This window comes from Salmo trutta, chromosome 24 (genome assembly GCF_901001165.1).
Source record: "Salmo trutta chromosome 24, fSalTru1.1, whole genome shotgun sequence".
Classification (NCBI taxonomy): Eukaryota; Metazoa; Chordata; class Actinopteri; order Salmoniformes; family Salmonidae; genus Salmo; species Salmo trutta.
In genome coordinates, this window is record NC_042980.1 from 3,913,652 (window position 1) to 3,938,045 (window position 24,394).

Below are 24,394 nucleotides of genomic sequence, written 5' to 3' on the forward strand. Positions count from 1 at the left end.
CATTTTTAATTAGTTTGTAAACATTTTGAAAAACATAATTCCACTATGACATTATGGGATATTGTGTGTAGGCCAGTGACAAAACAAATATATTTATTCCATTTCAAATTCAAGCTGTAACAAAACAAAATGTGGAAAAAGTCAAGGGGTGTGGATACTTTCTGAATTCTTATTTAGCAACCTCATCAACCTCAAGCCCATGCAAACAATTTACCATTATTTATCTTAAATCTAGAATCCTTAGTTCCTACATACATTTTTGGACTTATTCATTAATGATATACACTCACCGGCCAGTTAATTAGGTACACCACCTTTCACGAAAATGGATAGCTCCTACAGACAGTGAGTCACGTGGCCGTGGCTAGCTGTATAAAGCAGGCAGAGAGGCATTCAGTTACTGTTTGATTGAATGTTAGAATGGGCAAAACGAGTGACCTGAGCATCTTTTTGCGTGGTATGATCGTCAGTACCAGGCGTGCCGGATCCAGTATCCCAGAAACGTCCGCCTTCTTGGGCTTTTCACGCACAACAGTGTCTAGGATTTACCGAGAATGGTGGATCAAACAAAAAACAGCCAGTCAGTAGCAGTCCTCTTGGCAAAAACAGCTTGTTGATGAGAGATCGAAGGAGAATGGCAAGGATAGTGCAAGCTAACAAGCGGGCCACAAACAGACAATAACAGCGCAGTACATCAGTGGTGTGCGTAACGGCATCTCGGAATGCACAACTCGTCGGCCCTTGTCACGGATGGGCTGTTGCAGCAGACGACCACACCGGGTTCCACTCCTATCAGCTAAAAACACAAAAAAGCACCTTCTGTGGGCACGCGATCACCAACACTAGACAATTTAGGAGTGGAAAAACATTGCCTGTTCCAACAATTCCCGGCTCCTGTTGCGTCATGCTGATGGCAGAGTCAGGATTTGGCGTAAGCAGCATTAGTCCATGGACCCATCCTGTCTGCTGTCAACGGTACAGGCTGGTGGCAGTTGTGTACTGCTGTCCAATCTGCAGCAACTGTGTGATGCCATCTCGTCCGCATGGACCAACATCCCTTTGGAACGTTTATGACTTGTAGAACCCAATCCCCAAAGATTTCAGGCAGTTCTGGAGGCAAAGGGGGGTCCAACCCGGTACTAAATGGGTGTACCTAATAAAGTGTCTAGTGAGAGTATACTAGGGCAGGATTTCCCAAACTCGGTCCTGGGGCCCCCACTGGGTGCACGTTTTGGTTTTTGCCCTAGAGATCGAAGGAGATGACAGAAAAAACAATAGATATGGAGTCAAAAGACAGAGCCCAATATTTCACAAGTCTACAACAAGAAACGACTGTAACAACATACAACGAATTTGTTCACATATTTACTCCCCTCAAAAATTAACCGCCGCAGAAATGGCCAAATAATTTCAGACAGATGCACAAGTGCACAAGTGAAGTGGCATGATTCCAATATCTAATATGCCTAGCTTATATACATGGCTTATTAGCAATAATGCTTTCACTTTATAGAGCACTTTTATTGCAATGCTGGTGATATTAATTTTCAAGGCTATGGCCTATTATGTTGTTTGTAGTAGCCTATGTCACAATTGCAATGGTATGCCCATTCCATAGCCTATGTAGAATTAATAATAATTTGTTGAATTCATAGAGTGCTTTTCATGACAACACGGGCAACAATGTGTTCTATGTTAAATTGTAACACCATTGGAGTCACAGATAATCTGACAAAAGAAGAAAGGAAAATCATTGAATTTAATGACTGTTTCTGAAAATGATTTGTTTAGGTGAAAGTATAGGCTACAGCATTCAATATCTACCTGTTTGTTTTTCTATTCACTTAGTCTCCTTCATTTGGTCCAGATGGTCTTTGAATGGGGGATATGTGTCCAATATATAGCACCAATGAAGTTTGGAAAATCTGCAGGATGAATTATGCTATTTATAATTTTTTACATGTTACCTAGGTTTATTCATTTGAGATTCGCAAAGCATCGCTGGCAGTCAACTGACCGCATCCTACTGTACCTGCAATTCTGTAAAAGACCTCCTTGATAATATGGACAGTTTGATGGACAGGTAGTGCAACAAATCTCTTCAATGTGAGGTAGATTTCTTACGGCTCTACACACAGTTGCCTTGCCAAATAGCCCATATTGTACAGGAAACTTCCAGTGGCAAAAAATTGCTAAGCAATACACAGAGTTGGTATAGCAGTCAAAGCGAAACCGCGTTGGGTTACGTTTGCTATATATGTATATATGGGTTGAGTACATTTAACAGATAAATGCGGAAAAATGATAATGTTCAAAAACAAATTATTCTGAAAAATCTAAAGGATGTATTCAAGGTTCAATAATTTGTTCCCTTTGTAAAGCACGGGGAACAATGTAGGCTCCGATGTCAAGTAGATTTTCAAGGTCACAGGTCATGACTAACAAGAATCTAATTGGCGGAGAAGTGCTGTATTTCTTCACCAGGACAGGCTAAGATCAAGCTAACCTAGTAGGTTAGGACAAGGATGAGACAGCCTTGTCTCAGAGAACTGGCAGTGTGGTGCCAGGACAACAACCTCTCCCTCAATATGAACAAGGCAAAGGAGATGACTTGGACTACAAGAAAAGGAAGGCCGAACAGGCTCCCATTAACATCGATGGGTCTGTAGTGGAGCCGGTCGAGAGTTTCAAGTTCCTTGGTGTCCACATCACCAACAAACTATCATGGTCCAAACACACCAAGACAGTCATGAAGAGGGCACGACATCACCTTTCCCCCCTCAAGAGACTGAAAAGATTTGTCATAGGTCCTCAGATCCTCAAAAAGTTATACAGCTCCACCACTGAGAGCATCCTGACCGGTTGCATCACCGCCTGGTATGGCAACTCCTCGACATCCGACCATAAGGCGCTGCAGAGGGTAGTACGTACGGCTCAATAAATCACTTCCTGCCAACTAGGACCTATATACTAGGCGGTGTCAGAGGAAGGCCCAACAAATTGTCAAAGACCTCAGTCACCCAAGTCATATATTGTTCTCTCTGCTACTGCACGGCAAGAGTTACCGGAGCGCCAAGTCTAGGTCCAAAACGCTCCCCAAGCTATAAGGCTGCTGAACAATTAATCAAATGGCCACCTGGACTATTTACGTAGTTCAACTGTCGTTCCCCATCAGAATCCAAAATATAAGCTTGTTAAATTCCATGTAAACAAACACCGTATAGCCTCAAAACATGATTAAAACTATAACTTTGATATTATGGATGGTCAGTCCTTGCATACATACTGTAGCTCTCACTTTGAATTTGAGAGGTTACATTTTTCCAGGCCCATCCCTCAGCTTTTTACCAAAACATTGTTGTTTCAATTAAGGATTCCATCTTTAAATCATACATCACCTTAAATCATATCTTAATTTGCTGATTATGAGACACCATAGTAGACCTGCATACTACTTAGAAAAGAGAATTTGTCGAGAATACTAAACAGTTTCACACTACTGTATGCAAAGTGACAACTTGTTGACTCTGTAGCGGGATAGCGGACAAGAATGTATACTCACAGGAGTTACTGTTGTCATCCTTGGTCCCATCAAGAGAGCCATCTGAGTTCATTTGCAAGTAGTATCCCTGCCTGCAATATAACCTGGTCACTATACCCTTGAGTTTGGGATCTAAAACAGAGAGAGAGAGAGAGCGAAGGGAAGGAGGGAGAGAGAGAGAAATAGAGCAAGAGAGAGGGAGAGGTTAGCAAGAGTATACAAAGAGTTAGCTCAAGGTAATTAATTGTTTCAACCGGAGAAGAGAGAAGAGGTCCCACACAAATGCTGAACCAAAAAAACACCTATACAGATGTAGGATCTTGATTTAAGCTTAAATGTTTATATTAAGATAAGGCATCGGTATACATAAACATAGAGCAAACATTTAAATCTCTATATCAACTGTAATGTACTGTAAGTGTAGAGAAGAAAGCTAAAGGATTGCAGAGTTAAGTTGCTTTTGGATATATTGTTCCGTAATCCGCTGTTTGTGTCTGGTTTTAAAACTGTCCCATAAAACAAAGCACCCTACTCTTTATGACAGTTGACAGTTTTATGACCATCGTGAATTTTCAGAGGCAAACCATGTAGCCAAACTTTAACGCATATAAAACTGTGCTCAGAAAGGGACCCAATTAATCGTGGCTGAATTAATGAGTAAGTCTGTCTGATAGTGAACTCAACAGTACCCTTTTCGGTTCTCTATGAGGGGAAATAATGGTTGATGTCGCACTGTAAATTCATCACAGGATCGTCGTAAATTAGGGGATAAGATAAGTTACAGTATATTGTGTTGATAGAAGAAAGACTGCTGTTTATAGTCAATTTTATCATTCGTAATTACAGAGTTTGTCACGCGTGCTCCCTCTCTGTGCTTGAGGTCACCAGGCTGCTCGTAATGGCGCACACCTGTCACCATCGTCAGACTCACCTGGACTCCATCACTTCCTTGATTACCTGCCCTATATATGTTACTCCCTTTGGTTCCTCCGCCAGGCATCATGGTTTCTGTTTCACATCTGTGCGTTGGTCGAGGTTTTTGTTTTGTGTTATGGTCCGTTTATTTTATCAAAACACTCACTACCTGAACTTGCTTCCCGACTCTCAGCACACAGTTATTGTTCAAGTCCAAGCTCAAGTGGAATGCAAAGTCATTTTCAAAACAATAATTTCACTGAAAATTGTCTTAACTCCTGTACTTAACTGTGGATGTTTGAGTGAGATGTTTGTATTGGAACAGGCAGAGAGCTTTTAACCTAGGGAATCGTCCTAAATCGTAATAAGAACGGCTGCCACCCACCCAGAGGTCTTGCAGTGAATTCTTTATATGTGTACATTTTCTACAGAATAATAATTGCATCCACTAAGAAATTAAGTGTGTGTGTGTGTGTGTTTACTGTAGGTATCTTTCAAACTTGCCAATGCTGAATTCTACCTTGTGGGTGTACAAACCAATAATGAAGGAGTGTAAACAGCATTCAAGACGAAAAGAAAGCCATGAGTGAGGAGAAAATATTCCTCATTAAAAAAAACAGGAAAGTCTCATTTAGCCTAATACCCACTGATGAAATATGACCCTCTTGACCCTCTACATATACATACCCCAACCAGAAGCCATGGATTACAGGCAACATCCGCACTAAGCTAAAGGGTAGGGCTGCAGCTTTCAAGGAGTGGGACTCTAACCCGGATGCTTATAAGAAATCTCGCTATGCCCTCCGACGAACCATCAAACAGGCAAAGTGTCAATACAGGACTAAGATTGAATCGTACTACACCGGCTCCGACGCTCGTCAGATGTGGCAGGGCTTGAAAACTATTACAGACTACAAAGGGATGCACAGTTGTGAGCTGCCCAGTGACAGGAGCCTAGCAGACAAGCTAAATAACTTCTATGCTCTCTTCGAGGCAAGCAACACTGAAGCATGCATGAGAGCATCAGCTGTTCCGGACAACTGTGAGATCACCCTCTTCATAGCCGATGTGAGTAAGACCTTCAAACAGGTCAACATTCACAAAGCTGCAGGGCCAGACGGATTACCAGGACATGTACTCCGAGCATGCGCTGACCAACTGGCAAGTGTCTTCACTGACATTTTCAACCTGTCCCTGACCGAGTCTGTAATACCAACATGTTTCAGACCACCATAGTCACTGTACCCAAGAACACTAAGGTAACCTGCCTAAATTACTACTGACCCATAGCACTCATGTCTGTAGCCATGAAGTGCTTTGAAAGGCTTGTCATGGCTCACATTAACACCATTATCCGAGAAACCCTAGACCGACTACATTTTGCATACCGCACAACAGATACAAGATGCAATCTCTATAGCATTCCACACTGCCTTATCACACCTGGACAAAATGAGACCTGGCAGTGTGGTGCCAGGACAACAACCTCTCCCTCAATGTGATCAAGACAAAGGAGATGATTGTGGACTACAGGAAAAGGAGGACCGAGCATGCCCCCATTCTCATCGACGGGGCTGTAGTGGAGCAGGTTGAGAGCTTCAAGTTCCTTGGTGTCCACATCACCAACAAACTATCATGGTCCAAACACATCAAGACAGCACGACAAAGCCTATTCCCCCTCAGGAGACCGAAAAGATTTGTCATGGGTCCTCAGATCCTCAAAAAGTTATACCGCTGCACCTTCAGGAACATCCTGACTGGTTGCATCACCGCCTGGTATGGCAACTGCTCGGCCTCCGACCGCAAGGCACTACAGAGGGTAGTGCGTACGGCCCAGTACATCACTGGGGCCAAGCTTCCTGCCATCCAGGACCTCTATACCAGGCGGTGTCAGATGAATGGCCTAAAAATTGCCAAGGACTCCAGCCACCCTAGTCATAGACTGTTCTCTCTGCTACCGCAGTCTAGGTCCAAAAGGCTTCTTAACAGCTTCTACCCCGAAGCCTTAGGCGAATGCTAATCAAATGGCTACACAGACTATTTGCATTGTTGTCATCCCCCAGACCCCCATTTTTACGCTGCTGCTACTCTGTTTGTTATCCATGCATAGTCACTTTACCTCTACGTACATGTACATATTACCTCAATTACCTCGACTATCCTGTGACCCCGCACATTGACTCTGTACCGATACCCTCTGTATATAGCCTCACTACTGTTATTTTATTGTTGCTCCTTAATTATTTTTCCATTTATTTCTTTATTTTATTTGTAAAAATATTTTTTGGTTTTTACTTCAGTTTATTTTAGCAAATACATTCTAAACACTTACTTTTCTTAAAACTGTATTGTTGGTTCATGGCTTATGTAAGTAGGCATTTCAATGTTTGGCGCATGTGACAAGTAACATTTGATTTTGATTTGACTAAAGAGAAAGAGAAAATTATAATCTCTGAATTCTGATGTTAATTCTCCAATCTAAGGAAATCAGACTATTACCATGTAGTATGTCTTTATAATGCTAACCTATATCTATTATTAAGCACTAAATACATCTTGTTTTAGCAATAAAGAAGTGATTTTCATTGAACATCCAAGTTTCTTTCAGGAGTGGCTCATGGACATTCAGACTGTGTCCCAATGGCATACTCTTCCCTATGTAGTGGACTACTTTTGACCAGGGTTTGTAGGGTTCATTCTCCACTTCAGGCCCCTTGCTTGGACTATCACGCTTTCTTCCCATTCTTTTTATCAATCAATGGAACAAACCTTCGTCACATCAATAACGAAAGACTCTTTTTCTCATCATATGGTATTCTTCATTTGACAGATGCGGTGCCACAGGGTGATCTGGGAATCATACAAAATAGATCATCTCGTGTGAATTGGCTAAAAATGCCAACCTTTCATTGTCCCATCAGCTGTCTGTCTGGCTTTTTACTCTACCGCTTCAAAGCTCCATAAACCTTAAATATCAGGCTCACACACAAACAGACAGAGAGACAGAGACAGAGACTTACACACATACACATGGATTGAAACAAACACACACACGCATAGATGCACACAGAAACAAACACACATACACACACAGGCACACATACAGAACGAGGAAAAAGCCTTATGAGACTGACACTTCAAAAGGAAGGAATCCGAGTGCAAAGGAAGTGAATCACATTGGAAAGGACTCAGCAATGCAAATGGAACCAGACCATTAATGACATAGCTCTCTGTTTCTCTCTCTCTACGACTGTAGAGTATGGGACACTACCTTGGCAGCGTATAGACTGCATTAGGATTTCCAGATGTCATGAATTTATATCTACATTTATGGAGACTTCATATGCCAGCACAAACCCCTAAGTGAGAACAAGCAGGCGGACACACTAATGACATCCTCCAATCAATTAAAGATTTTGATCAGCAGTTTTTAAAACAATCTGGGAGAGTGAGATTGATTCCTCAGACAGTTCAGCAGGGGTTGATCTGTAATAATTTAAATGGAAACTGGGAGCTCGCTGCGCAGAGGTGCACAGTGTGTGTAAATGTGTGTACAGTATGTGTAAGCCTGATATTTAAGGTCAGTGCTCAGGGTGGGGACAGACAGCCAATCGTAGTATGGAATGCAGTTCACAATGCATGTAGACCGAGGTATCATCTCATCATGGTAACTTTTTTCTTGTGACAGGTAGGCCTACATTTGCTGCAGCCTAGCCTATTCTACAGTGATATAAAGACAGAATGGGCATCTAATTTCCACATCTCCATCTGGCTTTTGGGGTCCACCATGTTTTTTAATTGTAAAGACTATTCTTTTTTTAATTGCATCTTTTAATTTCAGAGTTTTAAAACAGCCTAACAGCCTATAGCTTGAATATCATTGCTTTAAATCAGTGCACAGGCGAGCACTCTCTCTTAGCACTTGGAGTTTCATGCAAGAAAAGCTAGACTAGAATAGCTTGCTGGACATATTTTATTAAGTATTTCTTATACAAATAGACTATTCGAAGAGGGATGCAAAGTCTTTTTTTGAAGGATGTTAAATACAGCAGCCAATACAAAGCATGGGTAGTTTGAAAGAACAGTGATCGGGCCATGGCGGAAGGCTATAGCAGTTATTTATTCAGACCCATAACCATTCAATCTTTGTGAAGAGAAGTGAAAGCCTTCTGCATCTAATTGTAGTCCTATATTATTCAAGTATGTCATTAGAATGATGAACGACAACAAAACTTATTTCATTTAACTGTTGAAAGCGAGAAAGAAATTAAGCAACAGAGAAAGAGGTAGGCTAATAATATTAAGGGAAATATTATGAAATGTACAGTATAGTCTATGCATCAGCCTACTAGTTATACAAATAGGCCTATATTTCAAAATTAAAATCAAATTTGCCACACGTGCTGCACCAAAATCGCATGTTCTCTTCTGCTTTATCATGGTTTGAACGATGTGCGTATTTTCAGTCCCTATAATACAGTATAATACAATACAGTACGGTAATACAGTTCATACTCAAAAAGATTAGCCTACTGTAGCTAGTTTCCTTTATTTACCCATTAGAGCATATAGCTAGCTACATCTATGGGCTTTTATGTGTTTCTGTCATCCATAATGTGCGGTATCCCATATATATATCGGATAATGGCACAATCATTTGGACTTTTTTTGGGCATGGGCTCATTAAATGTTGTTAATGTAGGGCTCATAAAATATATGTAAATATGACTCATCAGCCTCAGGAAGCATCAGATTTGAATTTTCATGCGGATCAAAGCTCTAATCAAATCCAGACATATTTATTTGCTTTACAGTGCTTTTGAATGGCACTTTAGGCGGGAAATACCAGGTTACTCAGGAGAAAAGTGTTTTATTCTCGGGATGGAACATTTGTAAAATACTGGGAAAATATTCAACCCTACTCTGGAGCTGAAATGTTGGGTTTTCTTTTACAATAGGGATATTCCTTATGTAATTGGAACTGTCACTGTAGACCTGTGATGCTGGGGTTTTTCTTTCTCTCTCGCCTTTTCAAAAAAGGTAACCGTCAATAGGGTGGTGTGAGAGAAATCTGAGTTTGAGGAGAGAAATCTGAGAGTTTGTGGACTCAATGATACTCTGCCACTGGTCGGTTGCGGGCGACCTAGAGCCGTCCTGACACTGAATTGATCACAGTGGGGATTGGTGCGGTCTGTGGGGGTGAGGGGCCAGGGTGACTGTGTGTTCTGTGTGAAGCCCTGTTGGAAGAAGAACCATTCTGAAAATGTCTGTGTGATTGTCTAACCTGTTAGGGCTAGGGGGCAGTATTTGCACGGCCGGAAAAAAAACGTACCTGATTTAATCTGGTTACTACTCCTGCCCAGTAACTAGAATATGCATATAATTGTTTGATTTGGATAGAAAACACCCTCAAGTTCCTAAAACTGTTTGAATGGTGTCTGAGTATAACAGAACTCATATGGCAGTCAAAACCCTGAGACAAATCCTGACAGGAAACTGAAATCTGATGTGTGGATATCACTTCAAACATTTGCCATTGAAACACACAGGGGCTTGTGAATCATTTAGCACTTCCTATGGCTTCCACTAGATGTCCCCAGTCTTTACAAAGTGGTTTGAGTCTCCTATGGTAGTAACTGACCCAAAGAGAGGCTGTGGCACTTGGTCACAGGGGATGGGCCATTACCATTGTGACGTCGGCGCCCATGGCTACTCTCCCTTTTCGAACGTTTTGAAAAACAATGCAACCGTCCCAATGGAATATTATTGAAGCCCTGGTTGAAAAAGCCCCTAAAGATTTATGTTATACAACGTTTGACATGTTTGAACGAACTTAAATATATATTTTTTGCTCATTCCTGACGACAAGTCAGACACACAAGGTACATTTTCACTAGCCTTCGGAGTGCGCTAACACTATTGGGACATAAATTATTAACTTTTTTGAACAAAACTACATTTGTTATGGACCTGGGATTTCTAGAAGTGCCTTCTTATAAAGATAATCAAAGGTAAGGTATTATTTACAATAGTATTTTTGATGGTTGATCGTTCCAAGTTGGCTCCAACATGTATAGCCTAGACTTTTTTTCTGGGCATACCACGTCGTTTATTGCAAAGTGTGATTTCCCAGTAAAGTTATTTTTAAATCTGGCAAAGCGATGGCATTCAAGACATGTTAATCTATAAGTCTTTGAATGACAATATTACATTTTAACAATGTTTTCGAATAGTAATTTGTTTTCGAATAGTAAATTGTAGCGCTAATAAACCGGAAGCATTTGAGGGAAAAGATTTTCTGAACGTCATGCGCCGATGTAAAATGCTGTTTTTATATATAAATATGAACTTTATCGAACGAAAAATGCATGTATTGTGTAACATGATATCCTAGGAGTGTCATCTGATGAAGGTTGTCAAAGGTTAGTGCTGCATTTAGCTGTGTTTTGGGTATTTGTGATGCATGCTAGTTGCTTTGAAAATGGCTGTGTGATTATTTCTGGCTGGGTACTCTGCTGACATAATCTAATGTTTTGCTTTTGCTGTAAAGCCTTTTTGAAATCGGACAACGTGGTTCGATTCAGGAGAGGTATCTATAAATGGTGTAAAATAGTCATATGTTTGAGAAATGGAAGTTATAGCATTTATGAGGTTTTGCATTTAGCGCGACGCGATTCCACTGGCTGTTGATTAGGGTGGGACGCAAGCGTCCCACTGGCCCAGACAGGCTAAGTGACCCTCAGAGGTGGTGAATTCCAATTATTTTAAATGTGCTAGCCAGGTATGCCCTGGGTTACTCTGTGTGAGTATTTTGTTAAAGTTACCACTAGGTAATCTTTGTAGGAGCGTTCTGTGTGAGCGGGGTAGGTTTACTCTGTGTGGGTAACCTTTCAATTATGTTCTGATGTTCTGTGTGGACAGCTGAACAGTTCTGTGTGAGTATCTGCCCAATCCTGTGTGGGTGATCATTAAAGTTCTGTGTGAGTACCTAAGGAATTTTTGTTAAAACTGTTTTTCTCTCCCTGTGTGTGTGTGTGTGTGTGTGTGTGTGTGTGTGTGTGAGTAAGATTTTGTGTTTGTTTGTGGCTAAGGAGCCATGTGTGCGCACGGGTGCAAAGAACCAGGCATTCCGGACCCTCCTACTGGAGCCTTGAAGGACATGGTAGATAATGGGGTAGGGATATTCTGGAACAGGTACTTCTATGGCATAGAGAGGGTGGTTTTCCTTTGACAGGGACACTAAGTGTGATGCTGTTAGACGAGATAAGACAGAGATTGGTAGAGAAGGAAGCTAAACTAGGGAAAAATGATCAAATTGACTGGGTGAAATTCAGGAAATGGGAAAGGGAAGCTGACAAACGAAAGAAGAGACAGGACCCATTTCGGGGAAAACCCTGTTAAAATATGGTAGTTCAGACTGAGGAAGGAGAAAAGAAGGGGAAAGATGAAACAGTGAGAAGGAATAGAAAGGATGATGACAGAGACTGTCCCCCTCCCTACTGTACTCCTCAAACTCTCTACCCAGTGTTGCCGGACCTCCCTCCTCCTCAGCCGCCTCCTGATGATCCGCTGGATGCAAGACCACTACAACCTGCAGCCCCACCCCCTGTCTCTCCCAGCACTACGGTGATTGATCGTCTGGCACGGAGCCTGGCTGAAGTCCTGAAAGGGTCTGGAGTGACTCCGGCCAGTCCCACTGGAGGCGCGGTGGGGGGAGCACGCCAGAAGGGTAAAAAGATCAACAATCCTTTTCTCAAGGCTCCTCCACTCAGCTCCAGTGAGGAAAGTGAGGACGGAGGGGCACCCCAGCTGACTCCCCCATAGAAGGACCGTCTACGGCCAGGATGGAGAGGCGTGTCTCTACCCCCTCCCCATACCACCCAGCATCAGACGTGTATCGACAATACCCTCTGATGGCCTGTCCAAACCCTCAGCCTCTACTTGATGATGCTAATGCTGCTGCCGCCACAGCATGGGACCCCATTGTGTATGTCCAGAGGACGTGGAGACGTGATGAAATCAAAGACATTGTAGAAGACCTACCAGACCCAAGTAAGGACGCTGTGAAATATTCAGCAGAGATGAGGGTATTGGTGGGGCAGTACAAACTATCTGCTGCTGAGATAGCCCATATCTGTAAAAAGAAACTGGGACTCAGGTGGGCGGATGTACAGGGACAGTTTGATTGCAACTACCTGTGGGCTGAGAATGATGTGTATCAGGACCAGATAATGGCGCTGCTGGCCAGGATTGTGGAGATGTATCTAACTAAGACCGACTGGACTGCCATCAGAGAATGCACTTTGAAGAAAGATGAGGGCCTGGAGGCTTTCAGAAAGAGACTTGAGACCTGTTTCAGGCTACACAGTGGTATCAGACCAAACGAACATGCATATGGGGACCTGCTGAAAGACGCCCTGGTGAGGGGTCTGACACCGGGCCTGGAGAAAGCTGTGAGGACTACCTGCATCAGTTGGGAGACTGAGCCATTAGCAATGGTGGTACAGCACTGCAAGCATGCTGAGAGACAACAAAGTACTCAGAAGGAAGATAAAATAATGGAAGAAAAAGTGAAGACACAGAAACTACAGGCTGCCCAGATGATGTTTTACCAGGAGCAGCCCCAGCAGGGACAGGACAAGGGGGTGGAGTGCGCAAGTGCTACAACTGTGGGAAACCGGGTCATTTTGCTGCTGACTGCTCCGAGCCAACGAATCCACAGAGGAACAAAGGCAGGGGTGGACCGAGAAGAGGGGCCCAAAGGGAGGGGCCAAGAAGAGGAGGAAAAGGAGCACATGCATGGACAACCCCATTCCAACAACAGTCATAAGCCACCTCCCAACCAATGGCAGGTCGAGCTACCTCATGGGGTTCAGCAACAGCAACAGTGGGGCTCACAAGTCCCATCAGGTAGAGGACAATCTGGAGCCTGGCAGGCGGGTCCGCCGGCACAGACGACCCAGTCCAATCCAGGACAGGGACAGGAGGAGCTGTATTGACATGAGGAAGAGACAGGGACAGTTGTGCTAAAATCCTCAGAGCATCAAGAGCATTTGTTTTTAACCTGTTGGGGCTAGGGGGCAGTATTTGCACGACCGGATAAAAAACGTACCCGATTTAAACTGGTTACTACTCTTGCCCAGAAATGAGAATATGCATATAATTAGTAGATTTGGATAGAAAACACTCTAAAGTTTCTAAAACTGTTTGAATGGTGTCTGTGAGTATAACAGAACTCATATGGCAGACAAAAACCTGAGAAGATTCCATACAGGAGTGCCCTGTCTGACAATTTATTGTCCTTCTGTTGCATCTCTATCGAAAATACAGCATCTGTGCTGTAACGTGATACTTTCTAAGGCTCCCATTGGCTCTCTAAAGCGGCCAGAAAGTGGAATGGGGTGTCTGCTGTCTCTGGACAGGGACACTGAGATGCGCCTTCACGAGAATTCAATTTTTTTTTCTTTCAGCCTTTGAATGAATACAACGTTGCCCGGTTGGAATATTATCTCTATTTTACGAGAAAAATACCATAAAAATGTATTTTAAACAGCGTTTGACATGCTTCTAAGTATGGTAATGGAATATTTTGACATTTTTTATCACGAAATGAGCTCGTGCGTCACCCTTTGGATAGTGACCTGAATGCACGAACAAAACGGAGCTATTTGAATAGAACTATGGATTATTTGGAACCAAAACAACATTTGTTGTTGAAGTAGAAGTCCTGGGAGTGCATTCTGACGAAGAACAGCAAAGCTAATCCAATTTTTCTAATAGTAATTCTGAGTTTAGTGAGTCCCAAACTTGGTGGGTGTCAAAATAGCTAGACGTGATGGCCGAGCTATGTACTCAGAATATTGCAAAATGTGCTTTCACTGAAAAGCTATTTTAAAATCTGACACCGCGATTGCATAAAAGAGTTCTGTATCTATAATTCTTAAAATAATTGTTATGTATTTTGTGAACGTTTATCATGAGTAATTTAGTAAATTCACTGGAAGTTTGCGTAATGTAAAAGCTGTTTTTTTATATAAATATGAACTTGATTGAACAAAACATGCATGTATTGTATAACATAATGTCCTAGGAGTGTCATCTGATGAAGATCATCAAAGGTTAGTGCTGCATTTAGCTGTGGTTTTGGTTTTTGTGACATATATGCTTGCTTTGAAAACGGCTGTGTGATTATTTTTGGCAGGGTACTCTCCTGACATAACCTAATGTTTTGCTTTCGCTGTAAAGCCTTTTTGAAATCGGACAATGTGGTTAGATTAACAAGAGTCTTGTCATTAAATGGTGTAAAATAGTCATATGTTTGAGAAATTTAAATTATAGCATTTTTTAGGTATTTGTATTTCACGCCACGCGATTCCACTGGCTGTTGTCTAGGGTGGGACGCTCGCCCAGGGAGGTTAAAGTGTCACACCCTTCCGAGAAGCCAACCATGGAGGCTTGCGTCAATGGTGAGTCACTAATATTTCTTGTTGATACTGGGGCTGCTATGTCTGTGATTAACTACAAGGCTATGACAAAGCCTCCCATGTCTAATGAAACTGTAGGGGCTTCAGGCCTCCCATTCAGAGAGCAGGTAACTTTGCCTCTGCCTGTCTCCTTTTGTGAGGAGAAGTGTCAACATCAATTTCTCTACTCTGACCACTGTCCTGTCAATCTGATGGGCAGGGACCTCCTGTGTAAACTGGGCATCAACATAACATGTGGCCGAACCAGTTTAACCATTATGCATGAGGAAGAGGAGGAAGGGGGGAGCAATTGATGTTAATGTCTGCGTTTTGTGGCTGGTATTATGCATGGGATGTTGATGATGAGGTGTCCAATATTGCTCGTGTTTTCTCAATGGCCAAAACCCATTGGGGCCACGAGGGCAGTTTCATGTCTGAAGCAGGCTTACATTGCACCTCCCATTTTTCACCATTGACAAGAGATCTCCATTATGAGAAACAATGGCTGTGTGATACATAACAAAATGAGTCAGTGCAGTGTGAGGGTTTATACTGTAGCAGTGATTTCTGTGCTTTAGGGGTTAATCTAACCCATGCACAGAAAGACCTCTACCTGTTTGAGGATAGCGCACCACATGTGTCCCTGGCAAAATCAGACAGAGTAGAATGGGTGGATACTGGAATTTGGATGAAATGCTTGGTTGATGCTACAGACTGGGAGATGCGCCCTGATGGGTCGACTTATTCACCCAGCACACTGACAAGTTGTTACCCACTCAGTTGGGAAACGCCAACTGAGAGGGGTGTGCATCGTGTTGATCAGGTTTCTTTTTCTACCAATATCATGTTGTTGAGTGAAGACTCACCCCTCCTGAGAGGGGTCCCTGAATGCCTATGGGCAAGGGACAAATATGATTTTGGGAGAATAAAGGGAGCTGAGCCAATGGTGGTCACTCCTAAAGATACCAGGCGCCCATCTAGAGCACAGTATCCACTCAGTAGGGAGGCAATAGCAGGTATTACTCAGGTTCATGCATCCCTGTTAGCTAATGGCGCTTTAATTCCCTGTCCAGAATCACCCTGTAACACCCCGATCTTGCCTGTTAGAAAACCTTCAGGTGATTGGAGATTGGTCCAGACTTAAGGCCTGTGAACGATGCAGCTTTTGCCCGTGCCCTGGTGGTTCCTAATGTTACTACTCTGTTGGGGGCGGTACCACCCACAGCAGAGTGGTTCTCTGTGGATGATTTGACGAATGCATTTTTCAGTATTCCTGTGGCACCAGAATCTCAGTTCTGGTTTGCCTTCACGTTTATAGGTAAGATATTTATGTGGACTGTGGCTCCTATGGGTTACGTGGAATCCTCCGCTATTTTTTCAGCAGCTTTAGCACAAAATATGGAGGGTTTTATACCAGCTGAGGGCAGCACTCTGATTCAGTATGTGGATGATTTGTTGTTGTGCTCCAGCTCAATGGAAGCTTGTGAAACTGATACTCGGGCTCTGTTGATATTTCTCGCTGAGAATGGCCACAAAGTTTCAAAGAAGAAGTTACAGTTGGTTTCACAGACAGTGAAGTATCTGGGTCATGACATCTCTCCCAATGGCAGGCAGCTGGGTAAAGAGAGGATACAGGCTATTCTCTCCATCCCACAGCCGGTTACTAAACAACACATGATGTCATTGTAGGGCGTGGTTACCTGACTATGCTGAGGTGGTGCAGCCACTTGCTAACCTTATTTATGGCCACAAAATGGATATGAATGACAAAATTAAGTGGACACCAGAGGGACTGACTGCTCTGACCAGACTGAAACAACCTATGACTACTTCTCCCTGTTTGGGACTCCCTGACCATTCTAAACCTTTTAACCTCTTTGTTTGTGAGAAAAATGGTTTTATGTCATCTGTTTTAACACAGGATCATGGAGGAAAGCAGCGCCCGGTTGGGTATTATTCCAAACTGCTGGACAGTGTGGCCAGAGGTCTGGTTTATTGTTTGAGAGCTGTGGCTGCTGCTACTGAAGCTGTGTTGGCTTGTGCAGACATTGTTGCCATGTGGGAACTCACTGTACACGCTCCTCATGCTGTACATGCTCTTATTTCACAGGCAAAGACGGCCCATCTCACACCAGCTCGACTGCTCCATTATCAGAATGTTCTTCTGACAACGTGTCATGAGACCCTGAAGAGGTGCACTGTGTTAAATCCTGCTACTTTGTTGCCCACCGAGGACGATGGAGAGCCGCATGACCGTGCTGCCCTGGTGGAGCTTGTCTCTGAACCAAGGTCGGATTTAACTGATGTCCCTTTGCAAAATGCACATATGGAACTGTTTGTAGATGGCTCTGCTCAGCATTCTGAGAAAGGAGAACCATTGGTTGCGTATGCGGTTACTACTGCCTCAACCACACTGGAAAGTGCTAAATTACCCTCCCACCTTTCTGCTCAAGCAGCAGAACTCTTTGCACTCACTAGAGCAAAGAGCCAGTCTGCTAATATCTATACAGATAGCAGATATGCCTTTGGTGTGGTACATGATTTTGGTACTCTGTGGAAACAGCGAGGCTTCCTGACCTCCTCTGGTAAGACAATCTCTCATTCAAAACTTGTTGATAACTTGCTAAAGGCTATTTTGCTCCCTTCTGAAGTTGCTGTTTGTACGTGCCTTGCTCATGCTAACTCTTCCGACCCTGTCTCCAAAGGTAATGCTATGGCTGACTTGGCAGCTAAGGCAGCAGCTGTATCCTTGGAGACCCCTGTGTTACAGATGGTTTTACTTCCTGATCGTAACCTCTTCTCTCCCACTGATATCTCTGACTTGCAATCCTCTGTAGGTCGTGTTGAGTTGAGGAAGTGGAAATGACTATGTACATATGACCAGGTGCAGAAACTCTGTCTGGGCCTGGCTGGGCTACCAGTCTTACCACGTTCATGTTTCCCCTACTTAGCTAAGTTGTCACATGGTAGGGATCTTGTGCCAAAGGGGAGTTGTTGATTTTGTAAATACATTTTGGTTTGCACCTGGGTTTTCTGTGTTTGCTGAACAATTTTGTGCAAAATTTGTGATTTGTTTGACTAACAACATGGGAAGAGGGATTCCGATGCCACTGTCGGCTCATCCAACCCCTGAAGGACCATTTGAACACATAATGATGGATTTTATTGAACTCTCTCCTTGTCAAGGTTACATATATTGTCTGGTGATGGTGGATGCATTCTCCAAGTGGGTAGAGGCTTTCCCATGTTGACATTCCACTGCTATGGCAGTAGCCAAGAATCTCCTTAGGGAGATCATCCCAAGGTGGGGGTTACCATCTAAATTAACCAGCGACAATGGCTCCCACTTTGAGAACCTGGTGATACAGAACTTGCCTGAGAGTCTGCAGATAGACCTCAGGACCCATTGTAGCTATAGGCCGCAATCAGGCGGTTTAGTTGAATGCGCTAATCAGACCCTAAAATCTAAGATGGTGAAGCTTATGGCAGAGACAGGGCTTTCCTGGGTCACTGTGATGCCCCTGGCTCTGATGTACATAGGAGGGCAGCCCCACAGAACCACTGGATTAGCTCCTCATGAGGTTCTGACAGGTAGACCAATGAGGATGATCAATTCTCCCTTCCCACAGAACAAGCTGACACTGATGGGCTGATGACCGTTCAGTCCCATGGCGGGACTAAAATAACAGCCACTCCAGCTCGAGCCAACGGCAGGCTCAGGACAGGAGTCCAGCAAACAATAGCCGCTCCCATATCGAAAGAAGAAGAGGGTCGATGCATCCATTGGATGAGCACCACAGTAGGAATCACGAGGGAAACACTTGGTGGTCACTGCTTAACTATATAGTAATGACTGAACTGATGTTAGGAAATACCTTATGTTATGTATGGAGTTTGTTTCCACATTCAGCGATCTCCCCATTCTTACAGTATTCAGTAGAGGTCAGCATTAATGACACTCTATGTGCACTAGAAGTGCTCTTGTCCAATGAGAACAAAGGGGGTCAACCCTCACTAGGTAGAACACTGAGGGATAAATGCATTAATGGTAATTTGTCATCAACAAAAGATTTACAAGGGGGATTTGATTGTTCACATTGGTGCAGTAGAATCATCTTAGAACCTCGATCCCGTGTACCAGAACCTATTCAAGTCCAACCCCGGCGAACCCCATTTAGGACCTGTCATTGTCACAACCCAAGCAATATTTCCATACCACAATTTAATGAATGCTATCTGGGAATGTCAACATGTGTCAATTATAGTGTTTTCCCAATAGGATGTAGCTGGAAGAAGGGAACATGCAGCTCTGGAAACCCCATTAGACTGAGGGTGGGGCACACAATTATTGATGCGGAAACTGACGATCGTTCTCCTCATCAATTTGGATTGGCAACATTTACTGATCATTATTGGATCTGTGGTGATAAAGCCTACCTCTACCTACCAACAAATTGAACAGGGTGCTGTACTTTTGGTAAACTAAACATCTCGCTTGTGGTAATGCATACAACTAATTCCTCCATTCCAAGCAGGTTAAGATGAATTAAGAGGGGCATCTCGCAATCCAATTATGTCCCCAGTGACTCGCAACGATCCTCGAAATTGGAAAAGTTCTGGCGCGGTTTAATCCCCTGGTATGGGGCATCGGAGAATGCACATGAGTTGGATAGGCTAGGATATCATTTGGAATCCCTGGTAAATTTGACCACTGCAGGGTTTTCTATGATAAGACCAGAGTTGCAAGCCACTCGACTCGTGGCAACCCAAAATAGGGTGGCACTTGACATGTTGCTAGCACGTGAAGGAGGGGTGTGTCAAATAATAGATCACTGCTGTACATTCATACCCCAGGGAGATGAAAATTTGCCTATTGTAGTGGAACATTTGAAAGAGCTTAGACTGACTGGAATCCGTTAGGGTGGGTTCAGTCAGTGTTTGGTACTTCGGGAGAGACTATTTTCCACTGGCTCATCTATGGTCTAATATTACTGATTGCTCTGTTGCTAATTACCATTTGTGTGAAGAAATTGTTAAACCTCTATGGGCTAGGTGGGACGCTTGCATCCCACCTACTCAACAGCCAGTGTAATCCCGTGGCGCGATATTCAAATACCTTAGAAATGCTATTACTTCAATTTCTCAAACATATGACTATTTTACACCACATTAAAGACAAGACTCTCATTAATCTAACCACACTGTCCGATTTCAAAAAGGCTTTACAACAAAAGCAAAACATTAGATTATGTCAGCAGAGTACCCAGCTAGAAATAATCAGACACCCATTTTTCAAGCTAGCATATAATGTCACATAAACCCAAACCACAGCTAAATGCAGCACTAACCTTTGATGATCTTCATCAGATGACACTCCTGGGACATTATGTTATACAATACATGCATGTTTTGTTCAATCAAGTTCATATTTATATCAAAAAACAGCTTTTTACATTAGCATGTGACTAGCATGTGACTAGCATTCCCACCGAACACTTCCGGTGAATTTACTAAATTACTCACGATAAACGTTCACAAAAAACATAACAATTATTTTAAGAATTATAGATACAGAACTTCTTTATGCAATCGCCATGTCCGATTTTAAAATAGCTTTTCGGTGAAAGCACATTTTGCAATATTCTGACTAGATAGCCCAGCCATCACGGGCTAACCTATTTAGCCACCCAGCAAGTTTAGTACTCACCAAAGTCAGATCTACTATAAGAAAAATGTTATTACCTTTGCTGTCTTCGTCAGAATGCACTCCCAGGACTTCTACTTCAATAACAAATGTTGGTTTGGTTCAAAATAATCCATAGTTATATCCAAATAGCGGCGTTTTGTTAGTGCGTTCAAGACACTATCCGAATGGTAAAGAAGGGTTACGAGCACGACGTATTTCGTGACAAAAAATTTCTAAATATTCCATTACCGTACTTCGAAGCATGTCAACCACTGTTTAAAATCATTTTTTTAATGCAAATTTTCTCGGAAAAAAGCGATAATATTCCGACCGGGAGTCGTTGTATCCGTTCAAAGACGATAGAATAAAAACATGGAGTCGTCTCGTGCACGAGCCTGAGTCCCATTGTCCGCTGATAGACCACTTAGCAAATGCGCTAAAGCTTTTCAGCCAGGGCCTGGAATTACGTCATTCAGCTTTTTCCCGGGTTCTGAGAGCCTATGGGAGCCGTAGTAAGTGTCACGTCATGCCAGAGATCCCCTGTTTGGTTAGAGATAATCAAGGAGGGCAAGAAATGGTCAGAGAGGGCGCTTCCTGTTTGGAATCTTCTCAGGTTTTGGCCTGCCAAATGAGTTCTGTTATACTCACAGACACCATTCAAACAGTTTTAGAAACTTGAGTGTTTTCTATCCAAAGCTAACAATTCTATGCATATTCTAGTTTCTGGGCAGGAGTAATAATCAGATTAAATCGGGTACGTTTTTTATCCGGCCGTGAAAATACTGCCCCCTATCCATAACAAGTTAATCATATTTTTGTATCATTATTATTATTATTATTATATATCAATGTGTGTGTACACATATTACCTCAATAACCTCGACACCGGTGCCCCCACACATTGACTCTGTACCGGTGCTCCCTGTATATAGCCCCGCTATTGTTATTTACTGCTGCTCTTTAATTATTTGTTATTCTTATTTCTTACTTTTTTTTAGGTATTTTCTTAAAACTACATTTTTGGTTAAGGGCATGTAAGTAAGCATTTCACTGTAAGGTCTGCATCTGTTGTATTTGGCGCATGCGATAAATACGATTTGATTTGATTTGTATGAGTGTACGGGTGTGTGCTGGCTTATGGGTGTGCATGTGTGTGTCAACAGTAGTGTTGTCAGAGTAACTAAATCTGGTGTTTAAAGGATAATACTGAAGATAACTGAAAGCAGTAGTAGCCAATCATATATTGATGATCAAGAAGGCCAATTGTTGTCAGAAAAGACACACAGAGACCAATCCGAGCCATTCACAGACACAGGTGTGGTGCTGGAAATTTTACATGAAAAACTGCTCATTATTTTCAAATGATCTACATATGCAAATGATCTGTTCATTTAAATTATTTAAATGTATAGAAGAAACCAAACAGCTTTAGAAGTAGAGCTAACATCTCTTCTGCAAGAGGTTTGATACCTGTTGATTCGAGATAATAACCTCAGTCCTTTCTTCCCTCATTGTCTACAGAGAGTGAGTAGAAAACCTTTGCAGATAAAGCCTGTAAATACAATCCTTCGCATACTAGTAGCCTAATGGTTGCACCGAAACACCGGTTGAAAGTGTAGGCCTACTTTATAAGCCTCAGGTATCTGGGCTATATTAGAGAGAAAATGCAGATGACATTTTCATAAGTGAAACAAATATCGGAGGATATAAATGAAAGGAAGTGGCCCACGGGTTCCATTCAATTGTGAGTTTTTTTTAAAGGCGTAACCTCTATGAGGGAAATATTGACCTTTTAGGTTGCATAGCAATGGATTTTCGTTGTTCGTTCTGGGGATGTGCAAGGCTTTGTTATATGCACTATACAGTTCAGCAGTGTGTATGTATGAGCTTCATAGCGGCAGGGCCGTTTCGAGCAATACGTGGTGACAGCTCAGTCTAGAGAATCACGCACTGCTCGTCTGTTACCTGTCATCTACCTTGCATGTAAATCAGGGGTAGACATATTTTTTGTCCCCTCTTCCTTCCTGCCTGTTAGGCACCAACAAACTGACCGCTATATAGTCAATCGTAAGAGCCATGGGATTGCCCACCACATATTCAACATACGTTTTTTTCTCCCTCTGTTCAACATTTAGCTACTCACGATCGGATAGACAGTGTAAATAGTAATACCATAATGGTTTATCCCATGATTGTAGTGAATTATTGATATTAAATCTATGTTATTGGACATATTTGTTTGCCTACTTCCCAGTGAGGGGTTACCCTAATGAATGATGTGTAGAAACAGGTTGACATTACTGCACAATACATTACCCACACAACAGGCACCTTACACACATCGTACACACAACTTCTCACACCTTGTCTCCGTAGTCTCCTCTTCTTCAGCCCGAAGATACGCACTTTGGAGAAGATGTCTACCAGGTTGCCATTGCAGAGCCCCTTGTTCTTACTGGGGCTCTTCCTCCGCCTGTTCTGGGGTGGTCGGTCTACATGCTGCTCCCGTGCTTCCCTCTTCTTCCGGATCAGACCGCTGGCGATAGCCGCTGCCATAGCTCAATGTCTCAGTGCTGTTCAGGTCCGGTCCGCACTCCGTCTGCACACGAAGCCCAGACCACATAAACAACCGCCTCTAGTCGCTCGCAGCTCAGGTCACAGTCCCATGGTGGTGGCTAGACGGTTCAGTCCGTGGTGTTGAATCAGGTAGGTATTTAAATACTACTTCTTGATTACAGTTTTTATTGTCCCGACACTACATTTTAGTGCTTAGGGAACATTTCGTTATCATTAATTGTACGATTCATAAGCATTATGAAAACGAATTTGCTTGGCAAAAACTCACCCGAAAGAGAGAGCTCATCAGTCATATATGCTATTGATTTTCGGTTAATTGGGTGACTTTTTCACTTCCATCTCCTCCTAAATGTCCAGTGCATGTTGTAGCCTCCCCTTCCCACACTCCAACCTCTTCTCCTCTTTTTGTCTTCCTTCCCTCCCTCCTCTCCTCCTGGAGACCGGGGCTGGATTCAGAACTCAGCACCCTGGACAACGGCAGCCACACAGTGTTGAGTGTATGTGTCGCCAGCCGTCCAACAAACAAAAGCGATTTTGTGGGTGACTATCACTGTCGGGACGACGGACACTCTCACTAGAGTACAGCACAGGAGAACACAATGTTTACGAAGACACATTAGCCGAGCTGACCATGTAATAGACTATGCAACACTGCTCCTGAAACGGCCATTCATCTTGGAGAGTCAAATATTAGACAATAAATATCAGTAAGATCAATAGGCTACAACACCAAAAAGCATGCTAAATATCAAATGTGTCTATCTATTGAATAGCAATATAGGCTACCTATCTGACTGCATGGAATACATTTTCACTACGTCTTCTCCTTGTATATTCCATTTCCCTTCACAGCTGGGCAGATGCGGAGGAGACAACACGGATGTCCGGATTTGCATATTAAACCCATCATTCCTTGAAAAGACAGCAATCAGGAGCGTAATCAAAAAGACAGCATAGGAGACGCGGCTGCATAGACTATAGACAACATTGTACACGCACACCTTTCCCGCGCAAAGGCGCATTTTCCATCAATCCCCGCACTGCAAGAGAAACTATGAGCAGGGAAGGGTGCCTCTTGCTTCAGTCTATAGATCGACAATCTTCGACATCAACAAGTCTTAACGGCTCCTTTGAACTTGCCTCGAAGAGGATTCGACACTTCGAGGCGGCTTCAGCTTGCAGTTACGGAAGCCCTCGCTCTGAAGCCCTCGC

General features: G+C 43.0%; 1 protein-coding gene across 1 annotated transcript in view; it reads right to left on the minus strand.

Moving 5' to 3' along the window:
• Positions 1-23,379, minus strand: part of LOC115160603 (fibroblast growth factor 14-like) — a 74,648-nt gene extending 51,269 nt beyond the window's left edge. Inside the window, exons 1-2 of the mRNA XM_029710797.1 lie at positions 22,969-23,379; positions 3,563-3,673 (exon numbers count right to left, since the gene is read on the minus strand). Coding sequence (XP_029566657.1) covers positions 3,563-3,673; positions 22,969-23,161 — 304 coding nt within the window. The 5' untranslated portion in view covers positions 23,162-23,379. The remainder of the gene's footprint in view (positions 1-3,562; positions 3,674-22,968) is intronic.
• Positions 23,380-24,394: the final 1,015 nt, after the last annotated feature.